This window comes from Ambystoma mexicanum, chromosome 3p, assembly GCF_040938575.1.
Source record: "Ambystoma mexicanum isolate Mex_15411 chromosome 3p, UKY_AmexF1_1, whole genome shotgun sequence".
NCBI classification, from domain to species: domain Eukaryota; kingdom Metazoa; phylum Chordata; class Amphibia; order Caudata; family Ambystomatidae; genus Ambystoma; species Ambystoma mexicanum.
This window is the reverse complement of record NC_090925.1, coordinates 1,219,759,901-1,219,785,317: the sequence shown is the minus strand read 5'-3', so window position 1 is coordinate 1,219,785,317 and position 25,417 is coordinate 1,219,759,901. Positions and strand designations below refer to the sequence as shown.

The following is a 25,417-nucleotide window of genomic DNA, read 5'->3' as shown; positions in this document are numbered from 1 at the left end:
ATGCTTCCCTTCTTCGCAGACACACTGGAGCCTCGGCAGCCTACACAAAAGGTTTCTGCCGAAGACGAAACTCAAACCAGTACCTTCCCCCTCCTAGGATGGTAGACGGCCCAAGAAAGGCCAGCCATAGAAGAAATTTGCGAAAAAAGAGTCCACCTTGTTGGAACAAAGGTGACCCTTCTGTGCATAGTCACAGCAGTGAATACAGCTGGTGAGCAAAAATAGCACAAAAGTCAGTAGAACACGTCCACTGCCACTAGCCTTAGGTTTTGGGTGGTTACTGTAACAGAAATGTTACAGGCGTAAAGAGAAAGGGGGTTCTAGGTAACCCCTCAGCACTCCACATAGGGTGGTGTGTGCTGATCTCTCAAAAGCTAAGAAGTCTAAAGTATCCTAACATTGAGAACAGTAATTCTCAAGGTAAATAAAAGAATATAAAAAGGATAGCCCTTGGGTGTTCCCGCCTAGGCTCCAGTGTGTCTGGGCCGGCAGGAAGCGGAGGAGTTTTTCACTCCCCTAACCTTTGTTTGCCTGAATTGAACCAGTGCCGACTGGCGGGTGGGCTGTCTTGATTGGACAGTCACCTGCCCCTTTCTGTAAACTGCTGCGAGAGATTGCAGAGGAGTGTGTGCTGAAACTGAATAAAAGGTGAGGTGAAAGGCAAGTCGACCCCTGGAAACTGAAGTAACCAAAGATGACCAGAGATGCCTGCAGTTCCTTTGCATCACCTTGAAGCGACCACTGCTGTCCTGACCCTGATTTCTACTCGACAGGACCACCGAAGAGGTCTCCTTCCATGTGCCTGCTGGTACCAACGATCCCTGAGAGACAAACTGCAATTTGAGCCATCTCCTGAGGTGCTATACCTTTCCAGAGCTGCAGACCGCGAATAACAGGAGACCCATTTGAAGTGCGTCTTTGAAAGGCCAAATCCGTCCAAGTCCTTATTGAGCTCGAAGTGAACCATCAGAGACACGATCTGACTTATCCAATTCCCCTCACCAGTGTAGATCGAGCAAACAACGTCCTTTGTTAGTGCTGCAGAAAAGACGCCAAAACCGCAGACTGAAAAGAGAATATGAAGAAATCCATGCCAACAGTCCTCTCTCGACACTGCTGCTGAGACATTCCATTCAGAGTCCTTCCTTTCATCACCAGACCGAGGAATCCGGAGACCAGGTTCGTCGCTGCTGCACAGAGGAGAATCCAGCTATGAACATTTTTTCTAACCTAAGGTACTGTGGGGTGAAAGGTATTGCTTACCCCTTATACCATGAAGTCGCTCCAGAGTGTTGTAGTGTGAGAAGGTGTCCCGGGTATCCACACTTACCTCTGACCCAAGCCGCTGACTTGGCTCTTTTGTGAGACCTTTAATATGGTCTCCAATGTTGTTGACTCTTATAGTATCTTCTCCTAGAGTCGGAAAGTATCCTCAGGGACTTTTTCTGTTCTGCTGCTTCGTAAGACTTTGAGCCCTCTTCAAACTGACTTTTGCATATAGTTGGGGATCGGACTATAAAAGCTTTAGTTTGCGAAGAAAGTGTCTCTAGAACATTAAGCTCTGCTACTGTATGACTAACCAACCTTTTTCCTTCCTAAAACACTTTATCTTATGTGTTTTTGCTAAATAAATAAAGTTACTGTATCTTTGTTTTTGCGCGAGTGCACGGTCGTACCGATAATACTGCAGTACTGTCATTTGTGTCAAACTCTGTAACCATTGTACTGCGAGAAACTACCAACTAAGCAGTGGCCTTTGAAAAGTAGTTATAAGTAGTTGCAAGTATGTCGGTTATTTGAATTGAGTATATTTTTGATTTCCTTGTGTAAATATAAATTATATATTTTAATATAACTTTATTGTTGTTTCTTTGGACTTCTTTACTAACAGGGTTCAGTGTACTTAACTACAGCTCACATCTTCCTCCTATGATGAGCTTGACTTCTCTGTCCTGCCACTCTACCAAGGTTCCTTAAGTAGTAGACCTGTATGCAAATGGATAGTTTTATGAAGTCTTGCCTCAAGTGTACTTTAGGCAAACTCCCCTAACAGTCACTCACCGTAAGAGCTGGTAACTCACTAGCAAGGACGGCTAGATTCAACAGGGAGCTATGACTCAAAATGTCGAAGTTGGCGAAAGATCTGACGGCGGAGTTCAAGAGGAGGCAATGACCGTTGTGGTGGATGGGTGAAGCCACATCGACCATGGATTGACGCTGCAGTAGATGTGACTGAATGCAGATTCATACAAATGGCCCATGCACAGTGCTCAGAAGATAGGCCTGGATGAAGGCTGCCAATTTCATACCTGGACAGATTCTGGACATATTCTTTGATTGACAAGACCTGTTTGGCAAAAAAAATAGATGACCTTCTCAAGGGTATCAAATCGGATACAGTGAGGGCTTATAAATTCACTCAGGGATAAGGAACGTCGTACATATCGTTCATTTTGTGGTTCCACCGCAAGATACAAGGGGCTTCTTACAGATACAGGATCCTTCAACAAACCAGGATCGTCCCTCACTTTGTACCAAACTGGCAACAGATACCAATAGTTGGAACCCAGATACCCCACACACAGAGGAATGTGCGTGCCAGTGCCCAGGCTAAGAGGAATTTTCAGAAGAGCGTTGCCCACATCAAACCCCTGTGGGAGGGCGAATAAGTGAACACTGTACACAGTTGGCAAAAGATAACATTCGACAAATGATTGTTACAAATGGTCCAAACAGGAGACAAAATCGAATTTATTGGTCACTCTCTGCGTCTGCCACCGCAACCTCAGAGTCCACCTTCTGAATCAGGGTAGAAGTGGACAAGCATCTACAGAAGGCGGACAGAACCCTATGGACAGTATTGCTGGGGGCCCTTTGGGCTCTCCTTTTTATATACTTTTATTTTCCTGAAGAACTTATCATCTTAAGGATATAGATACTTTTTTTTTATCCTTCCTAAGCTTTTTCCTTTGGAGAGAACAGCAAACACTACTTTATGTGGAGTGCTGAGTGGATACAGATTATCCCCCTTCTCTCCGCTCCTATAACCTTTTAGTTACAGTAACAACCCTATAGTTATGGCTGGTGGCAGGGTACTTGTTCTACCGACTTTTTGTGCAATGTTCCACCGCAGGCTGTATTTACTGCTGCAGCTATGCACAGGAGGGTCACCTATTTTCGAACATTGTGGCTCCTTTCTTTTTTGGCCATCATTTCTTTGTACTTTTTTTGGTCCTCCTTCCGACATCCTGGCCGGGGGAGGTGTTGATGTGAGTTTTGTCTTTGGCGGGAACCCTTTGTGTAGCTTGCCGATGCTCCAGTGTCTCAGAGGACAGGAAGCATGGGAGGATTCCAAAACTCTATCCTTTCTCTGCTGATGTGCCTGAAAGGAACCAGTTCCTACTGGGGTGCTGGCTGTCCTTATTGAACAGCCACATGCACTTTTCTCTAAACTGCAGGGAGAGTTTGAATGGGAAATCTTGATAAAAGGTGAGGATCCTGAAGCAGAAGGGAAGTTGACCACTGAAACAGAAGATCCGAAGCAGAAGACCACCAGAATCGCTGGCTGATCCTTCCAGTAACCGCGAAGGGATCACTGCTGTCCTGAGCCTGTTTTTTAATTGACAGATGAGCTCCGAAGAGGACTCCTACTTCCTTTTGGCTGGTGGGACCAACTAGCCATCTGATGACCTACAGAACAAGCCATCCTCCATGCTGTGACCTTCCTGGCCTGCAAACCGCCAATACCAGGGGACCTCGACCCAATTACAATGCATCATCTTCCCGTGGACTAAGCCTCCCAGATCTTGGAGCTCCAGTTGGATCTGCAGAGACAAGACTCCCTCCCCCTCCCCTTCATAGTCCCTTGACCAGAGTGCAGGACCGGAGAATTGAGACGGATGGACATCATTCACTTTTGGAGCATGTGAAAAGACTCCAAAACCGCAGACCAACGTGGGAGTATGAAGAATTCCCTGCTGAGGGTCCTTTCTCGTGGCTGCTGCTGCAACATCCCTGCCAGGCTTTCATTTTCGTCACCCCGACCAAGGAACAGTAGTCTGGGTCCCCCGCTGCTACTTAGGAAAGTATCCAGCTGCATCTTCAACCCTCCCCAGGTACTTTGGGGCTTGGGGTAGTACTTTCCTCAAGCCACATTTTCACTCCTGTGCTACAGGAGTGCAGTATGTGGTGTTTGGGTGTTCACCCATACACTTGACATGGTCCAATGCTTGTGAGACTATAGGGGTTCCTTTCCAAGGTCCCTGATGACTTTTATTTATTCTACCAAAGCTACGTATTTGAAAGTAATATGTTTGCAAACTTTTTCTGCTGCTGTACATCACTTTGCTCAACTGACTTAGAAGAACTCTGAAGTATTGAATCATTTAAACGTATTACAAAGTAGTATATTGCTTATGCTGGTTCTGAATAACCCCTTTTTCCTTAGAACGGAGCATGCTTTGAGTGACTTTAATAAGTGAATTTGATTCATCTTTGAACTGTGTTCGTGACTGGTACATTGCATTACTATTGGTTTACTCACCTGAAAAGGTGTTGCTGAGGTGTTCTATTGTTTTGATTCGTTTATAGTACTTACATACCTGAATATAACTTTCCCTTGTGTAAATAAAATACATTTCGAAGGGATTGTGTCCTCCGACGTGTTCCTTATCTTTGATATAATCCATTCCAGCTTGCTGGCCTCGGACATTTTTTTCTCAGAGGGCGCTGTGCGTTGACGTCCCTCGAGACAGTGTCCCTCGACAGCCTCCGTATCGGCGCCGACGTCACCCTGAGTATAAGTAGACTTGCGCAGTTTCCGTTGCTCAGTTCCGTTTTTCCGCGCTTCGTGTGCCTCGGAAACGAACGCTCGATTTGTTTTCTTAATATAAAAACCTTCTTATTCTTCGAAGATATTTGGTTCTACACAATGGCATCTTCATCCGAACTAACAACTCCACGGTCCGGTTTCAAGAAATGTTGCGACTGTGGAAAGAAAATGTCTTCAACTGAACCGCACAGGATCTGTTTGTGGTGCCTGGGATCGGAGCATCACTGTTCAGAGTGTGAGGAATGTATATCCATGACGGCGAAAGCCTTGAAGGAGCGTAAGGGGAAGTTAGAAAGAGGTAAAGCTTTTAAAACTTCTACCCCTTCAAAAGTTTCTTCGGCTGTCTCGAGGCACTCGTCTCCTCGTCGTCAAAAGAAACACTCCCGTTCGAGATCTCGAAGCGGTTCCCATCATTCTTCAAGATCAAGACACTCCAAAAAGAGGCGTCATAGATCTCCATCTTCCTCTAGTTCCCCAGAAAGGGTCACCTGCCCCACGAAACACAGGTCTCCGGCTAAGTGGGAGGAATTCCACAAAGAAATGCTTAGCGTCTTCGAGAAAGCGGCCTCGACCCCCTCGGAGACGTCTAAGGGTAATACTCTGGGTGAAAGACCCGAAAAATCAAAACGCCGTGAGTCGTTGAACCCGGCGAGTAAAAATACTCGAGAGCGCCATGAACCCTCAAGCAAAGGCAATAAGACCACATTGTCGACATCGAAGATTCCTTCGACTCTCAAATCTGCATCATCGACGCCTCTGTTGAAGGACCCTTTGATGCATAAATCTGTTTCATCGATGCAGTCTTCGACGCTGTTGTCCACCGTGATAAAGGACAAGCCTAGAACTGCCACTACGTCACAGGCAGTAGAGATGTCGAAAACCCTGACCATGACGTCGAGAGTGCCATCGACAATCTCGACAGCGCCGAGTAGGATTCCGGTCCTCTGGAGTTCGAGGCCTTTTTTGATGTTTTCGACGCCCTTTTCAGGATTGTCGAAGCCTATGTCGTCCACGTCGACAACCACGTTTTCTCAGGCAGTAACAACAAATTTGGCTCCTTCTCTAGAAATGGGTTTTACAGCATATCTTAGGTCTGATTACTTTAGAGCCTTTTCCTCCATATATGAGGAAGGGGAGGACTCTGACCATGAGAGACCTTTTGGTCTGCAAAAGACTACAATACCCATTCCAGAGGAATTAATCTCTGAAGAAAATAGGTTAAAAGATCTTCAGGAGTCTCTGCATGAGTCAAGTCGTATAGATACTTCTCCAGAAGTAGTTTGCTAAACCAGACCCTGGAGAACATGCTGAGATACATTACAGGGCCCTTATGGCTAGAATAATTGAGTTTATGGGGTGGACTACACCTACTCCTTCTTTTCAGCAAGATGACCTTACTGATATATTAGATAAAGGACCCCAGGAAGACCCTGTTCCTTTTCATGCTGCTCTGCAAAGGAAAATATCTTGAAATTGGGGAAACTCCTGAAGTTATCCCTGCAATAAATACACTCTCTGCTAAATAGAGAGTATCGGCTTCAGATCCTGAATACCTAAGCAAGCATCCACCTCCTGAGTGTTTAGTTGTGCAGGCAGCAACTTCACATCGAACCGTATGTCAGCATACCCTACCATTCCACAAGACAGAGATGATAAAAGATTTGACACCATGTCAAAAATTCTTTTCGGCATGTAGTTTGGCGCTGAAATCTACCAATGCCACTTGACCGCTAGCAAGATTCAGCCACACACTTTGGGAGTGTGCTTCATCTGCGGCTGACTGTCTTCCAGAAGGAGAAGAACGGGAAGCATTCTTAAACATCATCGGGGATGGAAAGGATGCAATGTGCGAGTGCCTTCAAACCGGCATTGACTCAGCTGACAGTATCAGCAGGGCCATGGCGGCAAGTACCAGTCTAGGTTTGCTCCAGATGTGCAAGCCAGACTTCTAAATATGCCCTTTGACGGCTCTTCTCTATTTGGAAAGAAGGCTGATGACAGCCTGGAGAAATTGCAAACATCCAAAGCAGCAGCGAAATCCCTTGGGGCTGCAATCCGGCAAACTCCAAATCGCCCCTCGGGTACATCCTGGAGGGGTAAGTCCTTTAGTTTTTACTCCGCATTTGGAAAAGGCAGAGGACAGCCAGCTCAAAGGGGCCAGAGACGATTCTCCTGTGGTGGACGGGGTAAAGGTACAAAATCCGCATCAGCAGGTGCTACTTTACCCTCCGCATCTGCGTCAGCCGCTTCTAAACCACTGTTAGGTCTCCCCTCACAAGACACCAGTAGGGGGCAGGTTAACTCAACATCTGGCAGAATGGCAGGCTATTAAGTCAGATACTTGGGCATTGGAGACAGTTGCCCAAGGTTACTGCCTGCCTTTCCTACACTTTCCTCAGTCATCCATCGGGGGACAACTCTTTTAAGCTTCCAGACCCGCTCCTTGTGCAGGAGATTTCAGACCTGCTAGAGAAAGGTGCCATAGAACCGGTACCTCTAGCGGAGAGGAACAAGGGTTGGTTTTCCCCCTACTTTCTAGTACAGAAGAAAGACTGAGGACTGAGACCCATCTTGGACTTGCGAGAATTGAACAAATTCCTCAGGAAAGACAAGTTCAAGATGGTAACCCTTTCTCAGATCCTTCAGGCCCTCCAGCTTCAGGACTGGTTGGTATCTCTAGACCTTCAGGATGCTTATTTCCATGTGCCAATCCATCTCAAACACGGGAAATACCTGAGGTTCGCAATGGGCAACTCGGGTTAATATTGAGAATTACGAATTCAATAATGTCGAATGCTTTAATTTTGAATCAATAATGTCGGAAAAAAGTCAATTTTTTTTAATGGGGGTGTCCCCCCCGACCACCTGTTTTTTTTTTAAATAACCCTTTTTTTACTAGCCAACCCCCAAAAAAACATAATAAAAAAATATTCATTTTTTTTCAACATTTTTTTTCTCCGAAATTAATGCATTCAAAATGATTAATTCGACACTTTAACTGCACATCGGCAACTCTCATTATCAATTTCGAGTTCTGCCATTTGGGCTGACCTCCGCCCGAGGGTCTTTACCACGCTAATGTCGGTTGTGGCTGCAAGTCTGAGGGAAGGGATTCACGTCTACCCCTACCTGGACGACTGGTTGATCAGAGCAGTATCCCCGAAACAAGCTCAGATCCATCTAGATTGTTTGCCACTTCCTTCATAAACTGGGCTTCTCCCTCAACTTAAAGAAGTCACAGATGATACCATCACCGAGGCTCCAGTTCATTGAAGCAGTCCTGGACACATCCCTGGGAAAAGCCTTGCCACCAGAGGTGAGGGCTCAAGATATTCTACAGATGGTCACCAGGTTTCAAAATGCCCAACGTCTACCAGCCTTCGACTTTTTGAGGTTGCTTGGTCTCATGGCATCCTGCATCTTCCTAGTGCCAGAGGCTTGCCTGAGAATGAGATCCCTCCAGTGGGCGCGAAGGACCCAATGGTCACAATTCTCAGGAAAAATGTCAGATCCCCTACAAGTCCCGGACAGAGTAGCTCGAGACCTTCATTGGTGGGCCTGTCGGGAGAACATCTTAATAGGAGAACAGTTTTGGCAACCATAGCCGGAGGTAACAGTAGTCCCGGATGCTTAACTCACAGGGTGGGGGAGCCCATGCCAATGACTTGACCATCAGCGGTCATTGGTCTCCATCTGAGTCCAGACTACACATCAACCTATTGGAGCTGAGAGCGATCAGACTAGCGCTGAAAGCTTTTCTGCCATCAGTACAGGGAAAGAAGTGACAGACAACACAGTGGCCATGCACTACCTCAATAAAAGAGGCAGCGTAGGGTCACTGCCACTGTGCAGAGAGGCAATGCAGCTTTGGTTTTGGGCAATTCAAGAAGGAATCTCTCTATCGGCAGCTCACCTAGCCGGAGAGAAGAACTTGACGGCGTACGCTCTGAGCAGGCACAGCACAGTCTCTCACGAGTGGGAACTAGCTCAGGAAGTCCTTCAACAGATCTTCGCCCTTTGGGGAACCCCTTAACTGGATCTGTTTGCCACCAGCATAAACAGGAAGTGCGATCAGTATTGCTCAAGGAAATTTCCCCCGATAGGAGCTCTAGGGGACGCGTTCGTAGTGGACTGGGATAATCCACTTCTATACGCGTTTCCTCCAATCCCCGTCATTCCTCAAATGATCAGGAGGTTGAGAAGATTCCGGAAACCCATGATCCTAATTGCCCCAGATTGGGCCAGGAGAACGTGGTACCCAGATCTTCTAGAAATGTCCATTTGTCCTCCAATTCGCCTTCTGCAAAGAGGATCTTCTCTCGCAGAAGGGAGGTTAGGTTCTCCATCCGGATATCAGAATCCTCAACCTTCATGCCTGGTTTCTGAAAGGTTGAGAAACAAGGATTGGGATCTCCCGGATGACGTCATGGAGGTGTTGCTTTCAGCCAGAAGGCCAGCAACAAAGATTTTATACCGCTGCCGTTGGAACAAATTTTGCAGCTGGTGTAGAGAAAAGAATATTGAACCGTTTTTATGTAGTACACCGATGGTGTTATCTTTCTTGCTTTACTTAGCAAATTCAGGTCTTCAAGTTGGTACGATCAAGGGCTATATCACAGCGCTGTCGATCTTTAAGCGTACTGCTGAGGAGCCTTCATATTTCAAATTACCCTTGGTAATCCAATTTCTGAAAAGGTGGTCTCTGAATTCCACATTACTCAGAAAATAACATTACCCTCGTTCTATAGATTACACAGGCTGGATCCAAGGCGTGCCTTAAGTTTTTACAATAACAGACTGGCAAGAATCAGACAAACAGACCAATTGTTGGATATGCAGTGCACAAATTAGGGTTGCCAATTACAAAACAAACCATTTCAAAACAGATTATTTAAACATTATAGAACGCTATAAATTGGTGGGGAAAGAGCCCCCTCAACATCATAGGGCTCATTCAACCAGGGGTATCGCAGCCTCTTTGGCTCTCCAAAGAGGGTTTCCGTTTAAGGACATATGTGCGGCTGCCACATGGTCGTCCGCACACACTTTTACCAAATTTTACAGCCTTGATTCCTCCTCTAGCCAGGAGACAAAATTTGGAAAAGCTGTGTTGCCTTCTGTTCATCTTTAAAGGGAAACCTTTCATTTTTACTCCCACCTTGTCGTCATACTATTGCTATGGGAGTCTTATCAAAGATGAGCAATACGTCGGAGGACACAATCCCTTCGAAGAACACGTTACTTACCAAACTGGTAATGTTCTTTTGATGGGATGTTCCTCCGACGTATTCCTTATCGCCCCTCCCATCCATCCCTGCAGTAAAACTTCCCTTGTAGTTGCAGCTTACGCTCCTTCAAGGTTACTAACCAATTCATGCAATGCAAAACTAAACTCCAAAATAGAACGGAGCAACGGACGCTGCGTGAGTCTACTTATACTTAGGGTGACGTCGGCGCCGATACGGAGGCTGTCGAGGGACGTCGACGCGCAGCGCACTCTACTGAGAAACAAATTCCGAAGCCAGCAAGCTGGAATGGATTATATCAAAGATAAGGAATATGTTGGAGGAACATCCCATCGAAAGAACGTTACTAGTTTGGTGAGTAACTTGTTCGTCTATTTTACTATAACTAAGTGTGTGAGTTTATTTGGACCTATGTATTGACTGCGTTCATTGCACTTACCTACAGCGCACATCCTCATCGTAAAATGAGCCTGGATTCTCTGCCATTCTACCAAACCTTTGGGCAGTACATACTTCTACGAAGATTTGGGGCCTGTATGCCAAGGGATCGTTTTATAGAGTCTCACCTGTTGGTAGACATTAGGAGAACTCTCCTAATTGCCACCCTCTTTGAGGCTGGGGAGGTGAGCCTGCAAAGCAAAATCCTCTGTTAGGGAGAATTCTCAGAAATGTGCTAATTCCCTTCTACCTTAGAGACCCCCCAGCTCTTTTACTAGACTTTGGGACTTTTGATCTCTCATGTAATTTTAATGTAATTTATTCTGTTTCTTCTGACTTTGTAGGTTGGCAAATTCCAACGGTATCATCTTTATATTGTGTCACACAGCACCTTCAGTGCAGTGGCACAGGAAGTCTAAGATTGCCCTAAGGTTTAAATACCTTCTCTTGATGAAACTACTGTTTCCAAGAGCAGTGACGTGAAATTGACTTTACTTTCTATACCCAGCACACACTATCTTACAACAGGGTGCTGGAGGGGTTACTTAGTTTCCCCTTTGTCTAGTTTCTCAAGTAACATTTTTAGGTTACTCTTTCTACAGTTAATGGCTGGTGGCAGTGGTTTGCTTTTTACTACCATTGTGTGTTTTTACCATGGGCTGCGTTCACAGCCACAGTAAGGCCCCCATGGGTGCCCATTTCGTCAAAATGCTGTGTGATTGACAGCTAGTCTGGAATGAAGGGAGAAACCTGCATAAAAGGAGAGGCTTTTTGGCTTGAAAGTGAGTCAACCACTGGATGAAGGAATCTGAAGAAGAACTGGGAAGAGATGCCTGCTGCAACTCCTTGACCTTTGGTTTGCCCCCTGAAACCCTGCTGCTGTGCTGAAGCTCTGAATTTGCCTGGACTAGAGAAGCCCTGCAAGGATGACTTCTCCCTTTGAGTTGGTGGGACCAATCAACTCCAAAGTATGCCCGTCTGGACATCCTCTCGAAGCTGGTTGCATTAGGGAGAGGAACACCAGATTGTGTGTTGCTTTTAAGTCTGACCCGAGCGACAGGAAAATCCTTCCAGACTTCCCTGTTGCAGGACTGACCAAGCCTGAGCCACCTCAACAGAGTGCTAGACCCCAGAAGCAAGGAAAGTCTGAAGTGGTATGCTCATGAATATTCCCCGTCGTCAGGCTGGGAATCCTCGGTAAAGAAAAAATCAGTATCAGTTTTGTTTCTGATCTGTCTTTCGTAGTAGTAACCAATCACTGATCTCTGCGTCATACTGACCACAGCCAATGACTGCCCTCTACCTAAGCCCCGCCTCTGGCAGCCATCTTCAGATTTTTACCGCACGTTCAAGTGTTGGGATCCTCGTGCTATTGCTCTCGAGCGTTGGTGCTAATTTTCACGTTTTTTCTCAGAAAAATTTCTCCTTTTTCGGTCAAAAGAGCCTCAAGCTCCACCGTTTCTTCATCCGATCAACGGGTACCCGTGTCGGATTTGTCTACGCCCCTCAAGGGTGAAGATTTCGTCGAGCTACGCTTTTGGAGGACTCCAGAAGTTTCTCAGGCCCATCTCGGACATGGCCCAGGAGAAGGGAAGCTCGACGCCCGGAAAGCTGTTCAGGGTCTGCCCTGGATGCCAGCTTCAGAATGTCTTCAAGGAGGATGAACACTCCCTTTGCCTTTATTGCCTACATGAGGACAAGACGCACGTGGAGAAGGACTGTGCGTTTTGCGGCAATATGTCGGAGCGGACCATGAAGGACCGCCATCAACGTCTCGCCAACTGGCTGGAAGGAAAGAGCCCGTCAGGCGAGAAGAAGAAGAAGTCCGAGCGGTCTTCTAAGACCTTTGACGGCGCCCCGGCGACGGGGGTCCAACAGAAGGCCAAGCACCGCAAGTCCGCTGGCACCGGGAGCGCCGAACGGTCGGGCTCTACGGGTGCCAGGGAGGGCGCATCCTCCCTGGCGCCATCAACCACGAGCCAACGCTCTGGCTCCGGTAAGAGGAAGGCTGAGCACCCGGCGAAACTCCTGGAGAGACCCCGGTCGTGCCCTAAGGCCCCATCGGAGGGGGAGCGAGGTGGTGACCCTCCCCCCAAGGAGAAGGCGGTGAGCGCACCTAAGGTGGTGAAAGCCTTGATCCATCCAGCCAAGGCCTCTATCGAGACAGTCGCGGCGGCCCTGGCTCAGCCTGTGGAGGCTACACCAGTGGTGGCGACCCCGAGGCCCAGAATCTCGATGCCACCGCGGAGGGAGTCCTTTCATGCCCATCAACAGGACCCCCGTGAAACCTCCGATGGAGAAGAAGGGGGGGGCAGGAGGTCGTCGTGGACTCGGCCTCAACCTCTGAGGAGGAGCTGATCGAAGTCTTAGGCCACGGCTCTGGCGTGGAAGAAGGCCATCCTGTCGGGAGGGACCCCGACGTGGAAGACGACGAGGGCGTCGAGGATGCCGATGGGGCGCCTGATCGCAAGTCAGATCTCCCTCAACCAGTGCCGCAAGACAACTCGGCGGCCACTTGGTTGGCTATACAGTCCTTATGCTCGGAGATGAGGACGAGACTGCCGTTACCGCCAACGGAGGAACCGCTCCCGACGGGGGACCCGGAGCCAGGCCCTTTTGGGAGCCCTCCCCCCTAAGAGAAGGATTCATCCTCCACCTCCTTTTCAGCCATCGTGCCCTGTTCAACCCTCCTCCCCTTCCACGGCACGTGGGGATGATACGGGGACTGACACGGCCGCGACGGGTACAGACGACGAGGTTTACGACGAGGATCTCCCGTCGTCACCTCCCACCCGGGCTTCCCCGCCCGACGAGATTGGGTCGTTTCACTCCATGATCACCAGGGCATCCAAGCTTTTCCAGCTCTGCCCGGAAGAGAAGAAGGAAGGCTTCCTTTATCAACGGCGCGAGACCAAGAGGAAGACGGTCCTCGCTGTACCTCTACTAGACGACATTTGGGATGAGGGCCTCGCCCTCCTCAAGAACCCATCCACGACGCCGGCTAGAAGGGATCGGTACGAGAAGAAGTACCGGGTCCCCGACGCGGCCCCCTTGTGCCTTCGGGCACAGCCGACCCCGGACTCGGTCGTCTCCGCGGCGGCCACTAAGAAAGCGGGGGGGCGGGCGCGGCCTCTACGTCAACCTCCCCGCCGGACGGCGAGGGAAAGAAATTAGACAAGATGGGACGGTCATCTCGTCGGCAGCGACGACGATTAAGGCGGCCAACGCCTTGCCTATCGTAGCCCGCTACGACAGGGAGTTGTGGTACAAACTGGCCCCCCTGCTGGACTTCCTACCAGACGACAAGAGGGCGGAAGCCCTAGAGATCTTGCAGGAAGGAGAGGTGGCGTCTGACCACGCCATTACGATTGTGACGGACATCGCTGACACTGGATTTCGCCAGTTGGGCAACGGCGTGTGCCTTAGGCGGCGTGGATGGCTCAAGGCTACTGACTTCCATCAGGACGTGCAGACCATAGTCTTGGACATGCCTTTCGACGGAAACAACCTGTTTGGGAAAACAGTGGACGATTCCCTTCAAGCCATCAAGGCAGACACGGAGACGGCCCGGGCTCTTGGGGTTCTCCAGCAGCGGCGGCCGCCCTTTCGGAGCGGCGGCCGCCCTTTCAGGGCGGCGGAGGCAAACAGGGTGCCTCCAAAGGTTCCAGCGGCGGATTTTCCACCTACAGTCAAGCGGCCCGTTCGTCTTCAAAGGAAGACAGGGGACGAGGCAAGTCAGGCGGACCCCGACGTCGTCGCCAAGGAGGACAAGGCGGCAAAGCCTCGTCGAAGCAGGACTGAACCGGCCGCGGGGTCGGGCCCCCACCGAAGCACCCCGGTGGGAGGCCGGCTGGCGAGCTTCGTCAGCGTGTGGGAGTCCATCTCCACCGACCGTTGGGTGCTGGACTCCCTAGCTCAGGGTCACGCGCTCGAGTTTCTAAAGAGGTGCCCGCCCGTCCCCCCTGTGGCCAGGAAAGAACATCACGTCCCTCAACTTCTCTTGGAGGTAAAGGCCATGCTCAAGAAGGGTGCCATCGAGCTCGTCCCAAAGAGGCTTCGGGGCTCCGGAGTTTACTCAAGATACTTCCTCGTGAAGAAGAAGACGGGAGGATGGCGTCCCATCCTGGACCTACGACGACTGAACAAATTCATCCAGGCACAGAAGTTCCGGATGGTCACCCTCCAACACGTCCTGGGTCAACTGGAGGAGGGCGATTTCCTGTCGTCGTTTGATTTGGAGGATGCCTACTTCCATATTCCCATCCTAAAGGGACACCGAAAGTTTCTCGGGTTCATGGTCCAAGGGCGTCACTACCAGTTCAGAGCCCTTCCCTTTGAGGTCGGCACCCAGGGTGTTCACCAAGTGCCTCGCACCGGTGGCGGCACAGCTGCGCCGAGAGGGGATCCACGTCTACCCCTACCTGGACGACTGGCTCATCCGAGCAAAGACGAAGGAGCTCGCCGTGGACCACACGGCAAGGACCGTCCAACTGCTCACGGACCTGGGATTCTCCATAAACTACGGCAAGTACCACCTGGTGCCCGCGCAAGACGCACTGTTTCTGGGAGCGAAGCTCGACACAGTGTCGCTTCTGGCCTCTCCGTCGTAGGAAAGGACGAGGGCCATCTTGGGCAAGGTGCAGCGGATGCTGGTTGCGGACGCGGCAGGGTGAGGTCCATCAAGTCCCTCCTCGGAATGATGTCTTCTTGCATTTATCTCATCCGCCTGTGCAGGCTCTGGATGCGCCCGTTGCAGGAGTTCCTGGACGCGCGCTGGATCAAGACGACGGGCAGCTTCGAGGAGAGGATCACACTCGACGAGAGTTTCCGACGAGCGATCCGGTGGTGGGGCACCCGCGCGCATCTGACGGCGGGCATGGACTTCCAGACCCCCGGCCACCAGGAGACAGTGACCACCGATGCCTCCCTGGAAGGGTGGGGAGCGCACACCGAAAATCTGCACGCGAGAGGCCTTTGGCTTCCGACGGAGAAGTCCCTCCAGATCAACGTCCTGGAGCTCTGTGCAGTGTTTTGGGCCCTCAGGTCCTTTCTTCCGTCCCTCAAGGGCAAGGTAGTGAGGATCTTCACCGACAACACCACCACAATGTTCTACATCAGGAAGCAGGGCGGTACCAGATCCCCAGCCCTGTCCAAGGAGGCGCAGGATCTGTGGCATTGGGCCGTCGCCCAAGGGATGTTTCTGGTGCTGTTTCATCTGGCAGGGATAAAAAACACCATCGCCGCCTCGCTCAGCAGAGAGCTGCGCTCGTGCCACGAGTGGGAACTGCGACAGGACCTAGTGGACCGCCTCTTCCGACGGTGGGGCACTCCCCAGATCGATCTGTTCGCAACGGCAACAAACTCCAAGTGCCGGAGGTTCGCCAGCAGGTTTCCCCAGCCGAGGAGCATGGGCGATGCTTTCTCGTTCCCCTGGGAGGGCCTGTTTCTATACGCGTTCCCTCCATTACCATTGCTGATCCGGCTCATCAACCAGCTCAAGAGGTCACGGTGCAGGATGATCCTCGTCGCACCTGCGTGGCCGAGGCAGATATGGTTCCCGGACCTTCTGGACTTGTCAGCGTCCCCATCAATCAAGCTGCCAGTGGACGCGGATCTTCTCTCCAGGGAAGGAGGCGCCATCCTCCATCACGACCCGAAGTCGTTGAACTTGTAGGCCTGGCTCCTGCAGCGTTAGAGTTTGGAGGATACGACATACCGGCCGACTGCAGAGAGGTTCTTGCAAAGGCCAGGGCGTCCTCAACTCTTAAATGCTACGGACACAAATGGAAGAGGTTCTCTGTCTGGTGCCATGCACAGAAGATTAACCCTCAACGGATTACGGCTTCCCAGGTACTGCCGCACCTTCTGACGCTGGCCAAGGCTGGACTGGCGCACGCGTCCATCAAGATTCATCTTGCTGCGATCTCCCGATACACCAGAACCACGGGGCGGACGTCTTTGTGGTCTCATCGTCTGGTGAAGGAATTCATGAAGGGACTGTTCAGATCATTCCCGCCGGTGAAGGCTCCGGCCCCGGCGTTGGAGCTCAACGTGGTGCTGACCAAGCTCATGGGACCTCTGTTCGAGCCTCTACACTCGGCTCCGTTGAAGTTCTTGTCGTGGAAAACAGCGTTTCTTGTGGCCATCACCTCTGCACGAAGAGTGGGAGAAATCCAGGCCCTTTCCTGCAAGCCCTCGTACTTGACTTTTCACGACACGAGGGTAGTGCTCAGGACGCACCCCTCCTTCATGCCCAAGGTGCCGTCGGACTTCCACCTCAACGAACCCTTGTTGTTGCCTGTTTTCTTCCCGTCGCCTTCGTCGCCGGCCGAAAGGACTTTGCACTCGCTGGATGTGGCTAGAGCGCTGAAGTTTTACGTGGACCGCACGAAGTGTTTTCGGAAGACGTCACAACTTTTTGTGAACTTTGGACCTGTCAATCAGGGGAAGGCTCTCTCAAAGCCCTCCATTTCCAGATGGCTCTCCGGCTGTATCATGTACTGTCATCGGTTGGCAAACCGACCGCTGCCTGGCCGTCCGAGAGCCCATTCCACCAGAGCGATCGCAGCTACCACGGCGTTCCTATCTGGTGTGCCCTTGCTGGACATCTGCAGGGCTGCTACGTGGAGCTCGACGCACACCTTCACGAAATTCTACTGCGTCGATTGGGATTCCAGGGTCGGCCAAGCAGTGCTGCGCAATCTGTTCGCCTAAGGTGAGCCTGGTGAGGAGGTAAGAATTGCTTAATGTTGAGTTTGATGTAATGCTTAATGTTGAGCCTTTGCCACCTCCTGTGGTTGTGCATGTGTGTACTGCTATGTATTCTTTATTCATGAGCATGTGAATCCATGCCAGACCCCATGGTGGAGAAGGAACAAGTTACTTACCTGTAACTGTTGTTCTCCAGCATGGGTCTGGCATGGATTCACATGCGAAACCTCCCACCTACCCCTCTGCGGCTCTTTACTTGGTCATACTGCAACTTCACGTACTACCAAATCTGAAGATGGCTGCCAGAGGCGGGGCTTAGGTAGAGGGCAGTCATTGGCTGTGGTCAGTATGACGCAGAGATCAGTGATTGGTTACTACTACGTAAGACAGATCAGAAACGAAACTGATACTGATTTTTTCTTTACCGAGGATTCCCAGCCTGACGACGGGGAATATTCATGAGCATGTGAATCCATGCCAGACCCATGCTGGAGAACAACAGTTACAGGTAAGTAACTTGTTCCAAATAAACTATCATATCATATACCTAATTTTCTAGCCTTGATAAAGACCTTCTGATGGTCTAAATATGTGTCTGCTCCCTTGGTGGTATATAAAAACCCACTATGATATCACAACCAAACGCGTGGACTATACCCATCATGATTTCCAGTGAACATAGCAAGTGCTCACAAGGATCTGTACTGGCGCCATCCATGTAGGAACCCAACACAAACCTACCTAACCTAGATTTGGGGCGCTAGAGCACAGTCCCTTTTGGTTCCTACAACCGGCCGCTAACATAGCCTAGATATCATACAAGGACTAAGGCGCAGCAACCACCAGTTCCTAATGCTCTCACCACTTTCTCAACTCCTTGTTGCCCCTTTTCCAGCATTGGGGGTTTGCATCCCCTCTGAATTACGTGTGCCGCCAGTTTACAAGACAGGGTCGGGGTCTTTGGGAGATGCCTTAAAGATCTGTTGGCAAGGCTGCAGGTGTTATGCGTTCCTGCCCACCCCTCTGCTCCAACAGACCCTCTGCAGGTTTCGGGCTTCGGTAGGTTGCAGCATCTTGATTGCACCCCACTGGCCTTCGCGACCCTTGTTTTCAGATCTGCTGCAGTTGTGCTCACAGGGTCCTGTCCACCTTCAGATCTCCAGCAGCGTATTTCTGACCCAGTGGGTGGTAGAACAGCCGGACCCGGCCAACTTGGCGCTGGTGGGCTGGTTCATGACCCCCTGAGGCTTCAACATGCTAATGTTTTCGATGACTATATTTTGCCATTGGGCTCGTGACAGTGGGCTGGTCCTGTCACCTGTCCTCTGGATGATGTACTGGCTTTTTCAGTACACCGGGCTCGTTCTAGTGTTCTGGTGGATACTTGCAACATTCATTTGGCGGCCATTGGGGTTTACAAGAATTCCCATGTGCTTGCATTTTCTGCGGCCAACCTGATGCCTAAGGCCCACTTTAAGGGGTTGTCGAGGCTTTTTCTGCCGTTGCATAGGCCGCACCCGGTTTGGGACCTCAGTGTGGTTCTTGCAGCTTATGCTGCGCAAGCCTTTCGAGCTGATGGCCTCTGTGGACATCTGCTTGGTGACATTAAAGACCGTTTTACTGGTTGCTATCATCTCTGCGCGCATGGTTAGCAAGCTACATGCCTTGTCCTCGTGTGAGCCCTTCACCACCTTTCACGGCGTCAAGGTAATCTTGCTCACTCACCCAACACTCTTGCCCAAAGTGTTCTCCATTTCATCTGAAATCAGGAGATCTGCCTGCCGGTGTTCTTCCCGAACCGCAGTTGGAGGCCGAGAGCCCTGCATTCCTTTAACCTGAAGAGGGTTCTCTGGTTTTCTCTCTGACAAAATCCTTCAGGAATTACAGGGCTTTGTTCATGACCTTTTGGGGGGTGGGCTGAGGGGGGGGTCCGTCTCCCCCTGCTTTCAGGGTTCTAAGGCTTCCATCTCCATCGCCTGTTGGATGCTGCAGGCCATTTCGGAGGCGTACACTGCCATGGGCAGACCTGTTCCTGAGGGGATTCATGCCCATGCGGTCAGAGCCAAGGCCATGGCCATTGTGTTTTGAGACCTGCTTCTTGGGATGTCATCAGCAAGGCGGCTTTTTGGGCCACTCCCTCTGTAAGCACTACTCACTGTACACCAGCTCCAGACGCGATGCGAAGTTTGGCCCAGCGGTTCTGAAGAATCATCTTGCTTCATTGTAGATATGAGGCAGGATACCACAGCTCCACCCTATATTTTTGTTTGGTGGAATCACCTACAAGGATGGAGGAAAGTGGACGAGACGTATGATTAATTACTCACTGTAGTGCCTAGAGTATGAATATAGTCCCCTTTCCTCCATATATCCAACTGCCTTTCCACGCTAGTATGCCAATGGCTAATATGTAATGGGTGTAGCTAGGTGTCTAAGCGTCTGATGTGTTCGAAGGGGGACTGAGGTGAGGTGACGGAGGGCGGGCCCTCGGAGGGTCGTACTCGCGCATGAGGTTGCACACTATACTAAATGTAAAGGGGGAAGTTGAATTCATCTCTGCCAAAGGATCCAGTACCATCCCCATCTTGGGGGACACCCACAAGGCTGGAGGAAAGGGGACTAAAGACTTGAGTACTCTAGTCACTATGGTGAGTAGCTTTAATTTTTACTCGCACTTTATGATCTGCGCTAAAATAACCATTGGCATCCTGTACAGCCAGGCAAACCCATTCACAATTTCATTAGCCTCTGGTTGATGGATACCAGCCGCCAGTTAATTAAAACAAATATTTGAGAATACTCTGCTGGTTGTCATTTTACAGTGTAGATTTGTTTTGAAATAACAAGCATGTATCTGAAAATCATTGTCCAGATTTATATTTGTTTTTTCATAGGTGCGAATATGAACAGATCAACTGCCAATAATGATCACACGGTTGTGTCACTGGCATGTGCAGGAGGTCACCTTGCAGTTGTTGAACTTCTTTTGGCACATGGCGCAGACCCAACACACAGACTAAAGGTAGTTATCTGAAATTGTTAATCGCATTGTTGAACTTGTCTTTAAAACTGCTTTCAGCTATATTGCATTAGGTTTTACTGACTTAATTTGCTTTGCCATAACAGGATGGTTCGACAATGTTGATAGAAGCAGCAAAGGGTGGTCATACGAATGTTGTGTCCTATTTGCTGGATTATCCCAATAATATTCTGCCAGTTTCAACATCGGACCTGCCTTCACTTACACCATCTTCTGATCAATCTCAGGTAGTTGTAATATGTTAACACTAGCTAATAATAATACTTAACTGTGTGAACATGTTGGCTTTAGAGAATAAATTACCTTTTAAAAATGGTTTTAAATTATTTCATTGTAAACAGGTAGTTTTAAGAAGGCACAAAAGACATTTGTTTAATTCTAATGATTAGTCCTTCCTCCTTCCGGCTGATGCCTGGTCTGACCCATTCCTTCTGCTGGACCTGACGTATTCTTCTGCGCACTGAGGCCCCCAGGCGCGTTCCACATTATAAAAATTAAATAATGATAATAATAACCGTATGTGCAGATATTATTTTAGGTCACTGGCTTTCTGGAGCATGGTTTATTTTGCAACCAAATTAATAACACAGTATTGCAAAACAAACAAATTGTAGCCTTTATCTAAAAAGCAAAATCTGATATCCTGGCTGAAAAAAGAGCATTGATATTTTATTATGCGGTTTTAGACACTCTGGGTATTTTGTGCTTAATACAAATATAGACTAATTAGGCTACTGATACTTTTCAATGTATTCAATTTACAAAAGCCTTCAATTTAAACAATGTACTTTATGATGTTAAACCTATTTTATTTTTTCTGGCGATTTGTATTTAGGTTCCACGTGTGCCAATTCATGCACTTGCGATGGTGGTTCCACCACAAGAACCAGACAAGGCTCCACATGATGAAACAAATTTATTTCTGGAAGTAGATAAAGGTTAGTATGCAGTTAACATCATATAGACTATTGTTTGTTCTTCATTATCATTGATAAGCCATGAATATACCTCTGCCTATGTGTGAGATCTTGTAGCACATTCAAAATTGAGAACTTTATAACAATGAGACATGCTACCATGATAAAATAAACTAAAGACCATTGCCCTTTTAAGGTTCCAGACTACTACAGTCTACCATAAAGTGCCCCTTTGGCATTTAATGGTCCTTTTTTATTTTGAATTTGGATACTAGTAATTTCCTTACGTGTTCTTTAGTGGTTTACACAGATAGCTACTATATAATGAAGATTCCCTTGATAGAGAATTGAAGTTTCAAGTAACGTGTCCTTCTCCATCATGGATATCTTTGTTATATTCTATCTTCCTGCCAAATGCTATAGAATAGGTTAAGAAAGTAAATGATAGACAACATAGAAATGCACTTTAAATGCCTAGCTCCATCTTCATCGCTCTTAAGTATTTGATGGAATAGCGCACTCATGACCCTCGGAAGTGAAGTTCATGGATGTTCGAACTAATAAAATAGTAAAACAAAACCCACAGCCATACACATCAGATTCCTCACATGCCGTTCCCACTTTGGCATCAGTTCTTGCATTTGAGACCAAACATTGATACAATGTGAAGACTTCTATGTGGCAGCCTTACAGATATGAAAGAGGTAGGATTCTCATAAGCGCTGCTGCAAATGCATCCCTCTAGAGGAAATAACTTTTTGCATGACCTGTGAAAGGTCAGCTTGCTTTCTGGTAACAAACTCGAATGTGACACAATCGGTCTAGCTATGGATTTGTATAGGTCAGCGTTGGGGAAAGATTTTCTTTTTGATGCCTTCCTGCCGTGGAAATCCGTGAAACCCCTAATATTTTGCTGTTTTGAACTTGCTCTTACTTTTGGCGACAAGTACGTCTTTTTGCCTTACTTTGCTGAGCACTGATCTGTCACCACTGCATCGGTGCAGGGGGGGTCTCTTTCCTCCATTTTAAAATACTTGGTTTGTTTTACACTGCGCTGATCACCTTACAGTGAAATGCAGTGTGTATACTTTCTATCCTAAATATGGATGGCAGCCAACGGCCTCTGTTTAAACGGGGGGAAAAAGAGAGCCTCATAGTAGGCACTGGGGAAACCTTGAACAAACTCCCTCCTCAATACAAAACCTTTAATATTGACAACTCCATCATTACAGTCTTTTCAGCAGTAAAAACCTTAGGAGTATACCGTGACTCAACTCTGTCAATGTCCGGTCATTGCTATAGCCTCCTCCGCCGCACTTACCACTAAGGTAATCAATGCGGTTAAACCCTTCCTCTCCACCAACAACTGTCTATCAATAGCCAGAGCCACAGTAGGCACCAAACGGGACTACTGCAATGCCCTATTCCTGGGCACCTCAGCAAAAAATATAAACAAAATGCAAATCACACAGAACAATGCCCTGAGAGCTGCACTGAGTATTCCCAAAAGGGAACACATCTCTCAGGCCGGAAAGAGGCCCATTGGCTTCCAATAAAAGAATGCATCCTTTTCAAAACCATGGCATCACACATAGATGCCTCTCTGCCGACACCCTCCCTACTTATCCGAAAGAATCACTACCAACTCGTCCACCAGACCCACTAGATCCCATCTGACCAACCAGATCCAAGTACCCACCTTCAAAAGAAGCAAAGCTGGCAGGTCCAGCTTAAAAGACCTAGCACCGAAAAGTTGGAACGCTCTACCCACTGCATTAAGAAACAAAAAATCTTACACTGCATTCTGCAAACAGCTGTTAACAATTCTGTTAAACTAACCCGCTCTCCTCACCTGTCCTTCACACACTACTATATGTAACATAATAGTGTACCTACCTGCTGTAATGTACTTACCTGCTGCTGAATATACTTACCTGCTGTAATGCATTACTGTACCAAGTGAACATACTGTAACAGCACCACAATGCCCCGGGCTGATGTGCGCTATACAAATTCAAATGCATAAAAATAAATAAATCCCTTTCACTTTATTTGCGTAATGTATCTAGGATAGGCAGGTGGCAAGAGATTTTTCTCCCATGTTTGTTTACATTCTTGCATGAACATTTTCCTTTGTACCACATAGTGCCCTTTAGAAATTACCTTATGGCTATGCAATGGTATTTCACTCCCAAATCCTTTTGGTCATCTGTTCTTTTGGCTTTCTTACTGCCCTCTCAAGGCCAGATTTGCCAGATATGGTTAGAGCTTTCCCAGGCAAAGCAGCAGTGTATTTTGTGGTCAGATGTGGGGGTCGAACTGTCTGGTCCCAGTCCACATCCTGGCCAATTGTGTTCTGTTGGTGGGCAGGTGTGGTAGCCGCAGGCTGTACAGGATTGGGCAGACCCTGCCAGTTTGAATCATTGGCAGACTCGGGGGTGACACCAGCTAGAATTTATGATAGTAATCCTCCTGCAGCCATTTTTCAGATTGTCATTGGTGCCAAGACTCCTTCGAAGGGGAGTATTTTGCTGACGACAGTCGTTTTAGCCAACCAGCATTGTCTTTAACTGTTCCAGCTAAGAATCCTTCTTTGCTGATCTCCAGAAAGCTTTAGTCGGTGCTTCAACGCCCTCGACCGGTGGTAAGTCATTCTCGACATTTGCTTGACATCCTTGTTCGGGAGAATTCTCAAGAATGTGCTAATTCTGTCCACCTTAGAGACACCCAGCAACTTTGCTGGATTTTGAGGACTTGATTTTTTTTTAACCTGGAGGGAGTGAGACCCTTTTTTTTACCACTCATGTATTTTAATGTGATTTTATAAACTGTTTCTTTTTGGTTATGGAGTCTAACCAACTCCATAGGCATCATCTTTTACAATTGACACACAGCACCTTCAGTGCAGTGGCACATGGAAGTCTTTTAGATTTGGTAAGGTTTAAATACCTTCTCTGGGATAAACTGTTTCCCAGAGCAGTAAAGTGAAATTGACTTAACTTAGCATTGTACTTGCACACCCTATCTTACAATAGTGCTGGAGGGGTTACTTAGTATACCCTGTCTAAATGCTCATGTAAACATCGTTTTTTACCCTTTCCTCATTGAAATGGCTGGTGGTAGTGATTTTGTTTGAATACCAAGGTTTGCATTTACTGCGACTGTTCGCGGACTCGGTAACGTTAACCACGGGAGCCATCTTTCCAAATGGGAAAATCTCTCTTTGTTATTGAGAGATTTGTGAGTGACAGAGTTTGTAACATTCTTTGTTAAAATGGTGACCGGTCTTCTTTTTTCTCCATGTCTTTGTGGAAAGGTCCTTCTAGAGTTTTTTTTCTGCACGCCAAACCAGGTTTGGTCTTTGTTCATTCGCCTTTGGCGGGCTTCAGGAGTGAAACCTGCCTCTGGCTCCAGAGTATCTGGGGTAGGCAGGAAGTGAGGGAGGTGTCCGAAACTCCCTGTGCTTGGTCTCCTAGGAGACCCAAATGCACTCTGTGGCGATTGGCTGGCTGTCGGGCAAGGACAGCCACCTTGCTGGGTGAGTGACAGCTAGGCTGGAATTAATGGGAGAGAACTGAATAAAAGGAGAGTATTTTGGCTTGGAAGGCAGAGTCGACCACTGGACGAAGGAACCGAAGAAGAGCTTGAAGAGGACAGCTGCTGCAACTCCTGGACCGTTGGTTTGCCCGGTGAAGCTCTGCTGCATGTCCGAATCGCCAAGTTCACATCGACGGAGAGGCCCCTGCAAGGACGTCTCTTCCCTTTGAGTTGGTGGGACCAATCAAGTCCCAATTAAGCCACCTGGACCCCCATCACAGAGCTGGTTTGTTTGTTTTCTTATTTATAATGCAAAAGCATACCCTCGGGTAACAGTGCGCAGCAATTACATGTATATGCGAAGCTTAGTTGCAACAGCGTAGTTATATACATACAAGCAAATATAGGTACATTATGTATAAAATAGAGTACAGGAGCAAGCAAACACTTACAATGGTAAAATATCGAAGTGTGAATGAAATATAGTATGTACAAATAATCAATGGAAAGGAGGGGCGGTGCTCCTCGTAGTAATACCTGGCTACTTGTTGCATTTAATGATCATTGACTTTCAGCCAGAGGATGATGTTAGTCCAGAAGTTTTGGTAGGGGAGGTCCATTCTCAGAGTGGGCGGTAGTGAATTCCACAGTTTGGCTGCTTTCACCAGGACGCTGTTGCCACCTATTGTGGATCGAT

The 25,417-nt window shown here is 48.4% G+C and overlaps 1 protein-coding gene across 3 annotated transcripts in view; it reads left to right on the top strand.

Moving 5' to 3' along the window:
* ANKHD1 (ankyrin repeat and KH domain containing 1) overlaps positions 1-25,417 on the top strand; it is a 1,723,611-nt gene that overhangs the window by 705,007 nt on the left and 993,187 nt on the right. For all 3 annotated transcript variants that reach the window (XM_069652665.1, XM_069652666.1, XM_069652664.1), the window contains exons 12-14: positions 20,121-20,248; positions 20,353-20,493; positions 21,102-21,204. In XM_069652665.1, coding sequence (XP_069508766.1) covers positions 20,121-20,248; positions 20,353-20,493; positions 21,102-21,204 — 372 coding nt within the window. The remainder of the gene's footprint in view (positions 1-20,120; positions 20,249-20,352; positions 20,494-21,101; positions 21,205-25,417) is intronic.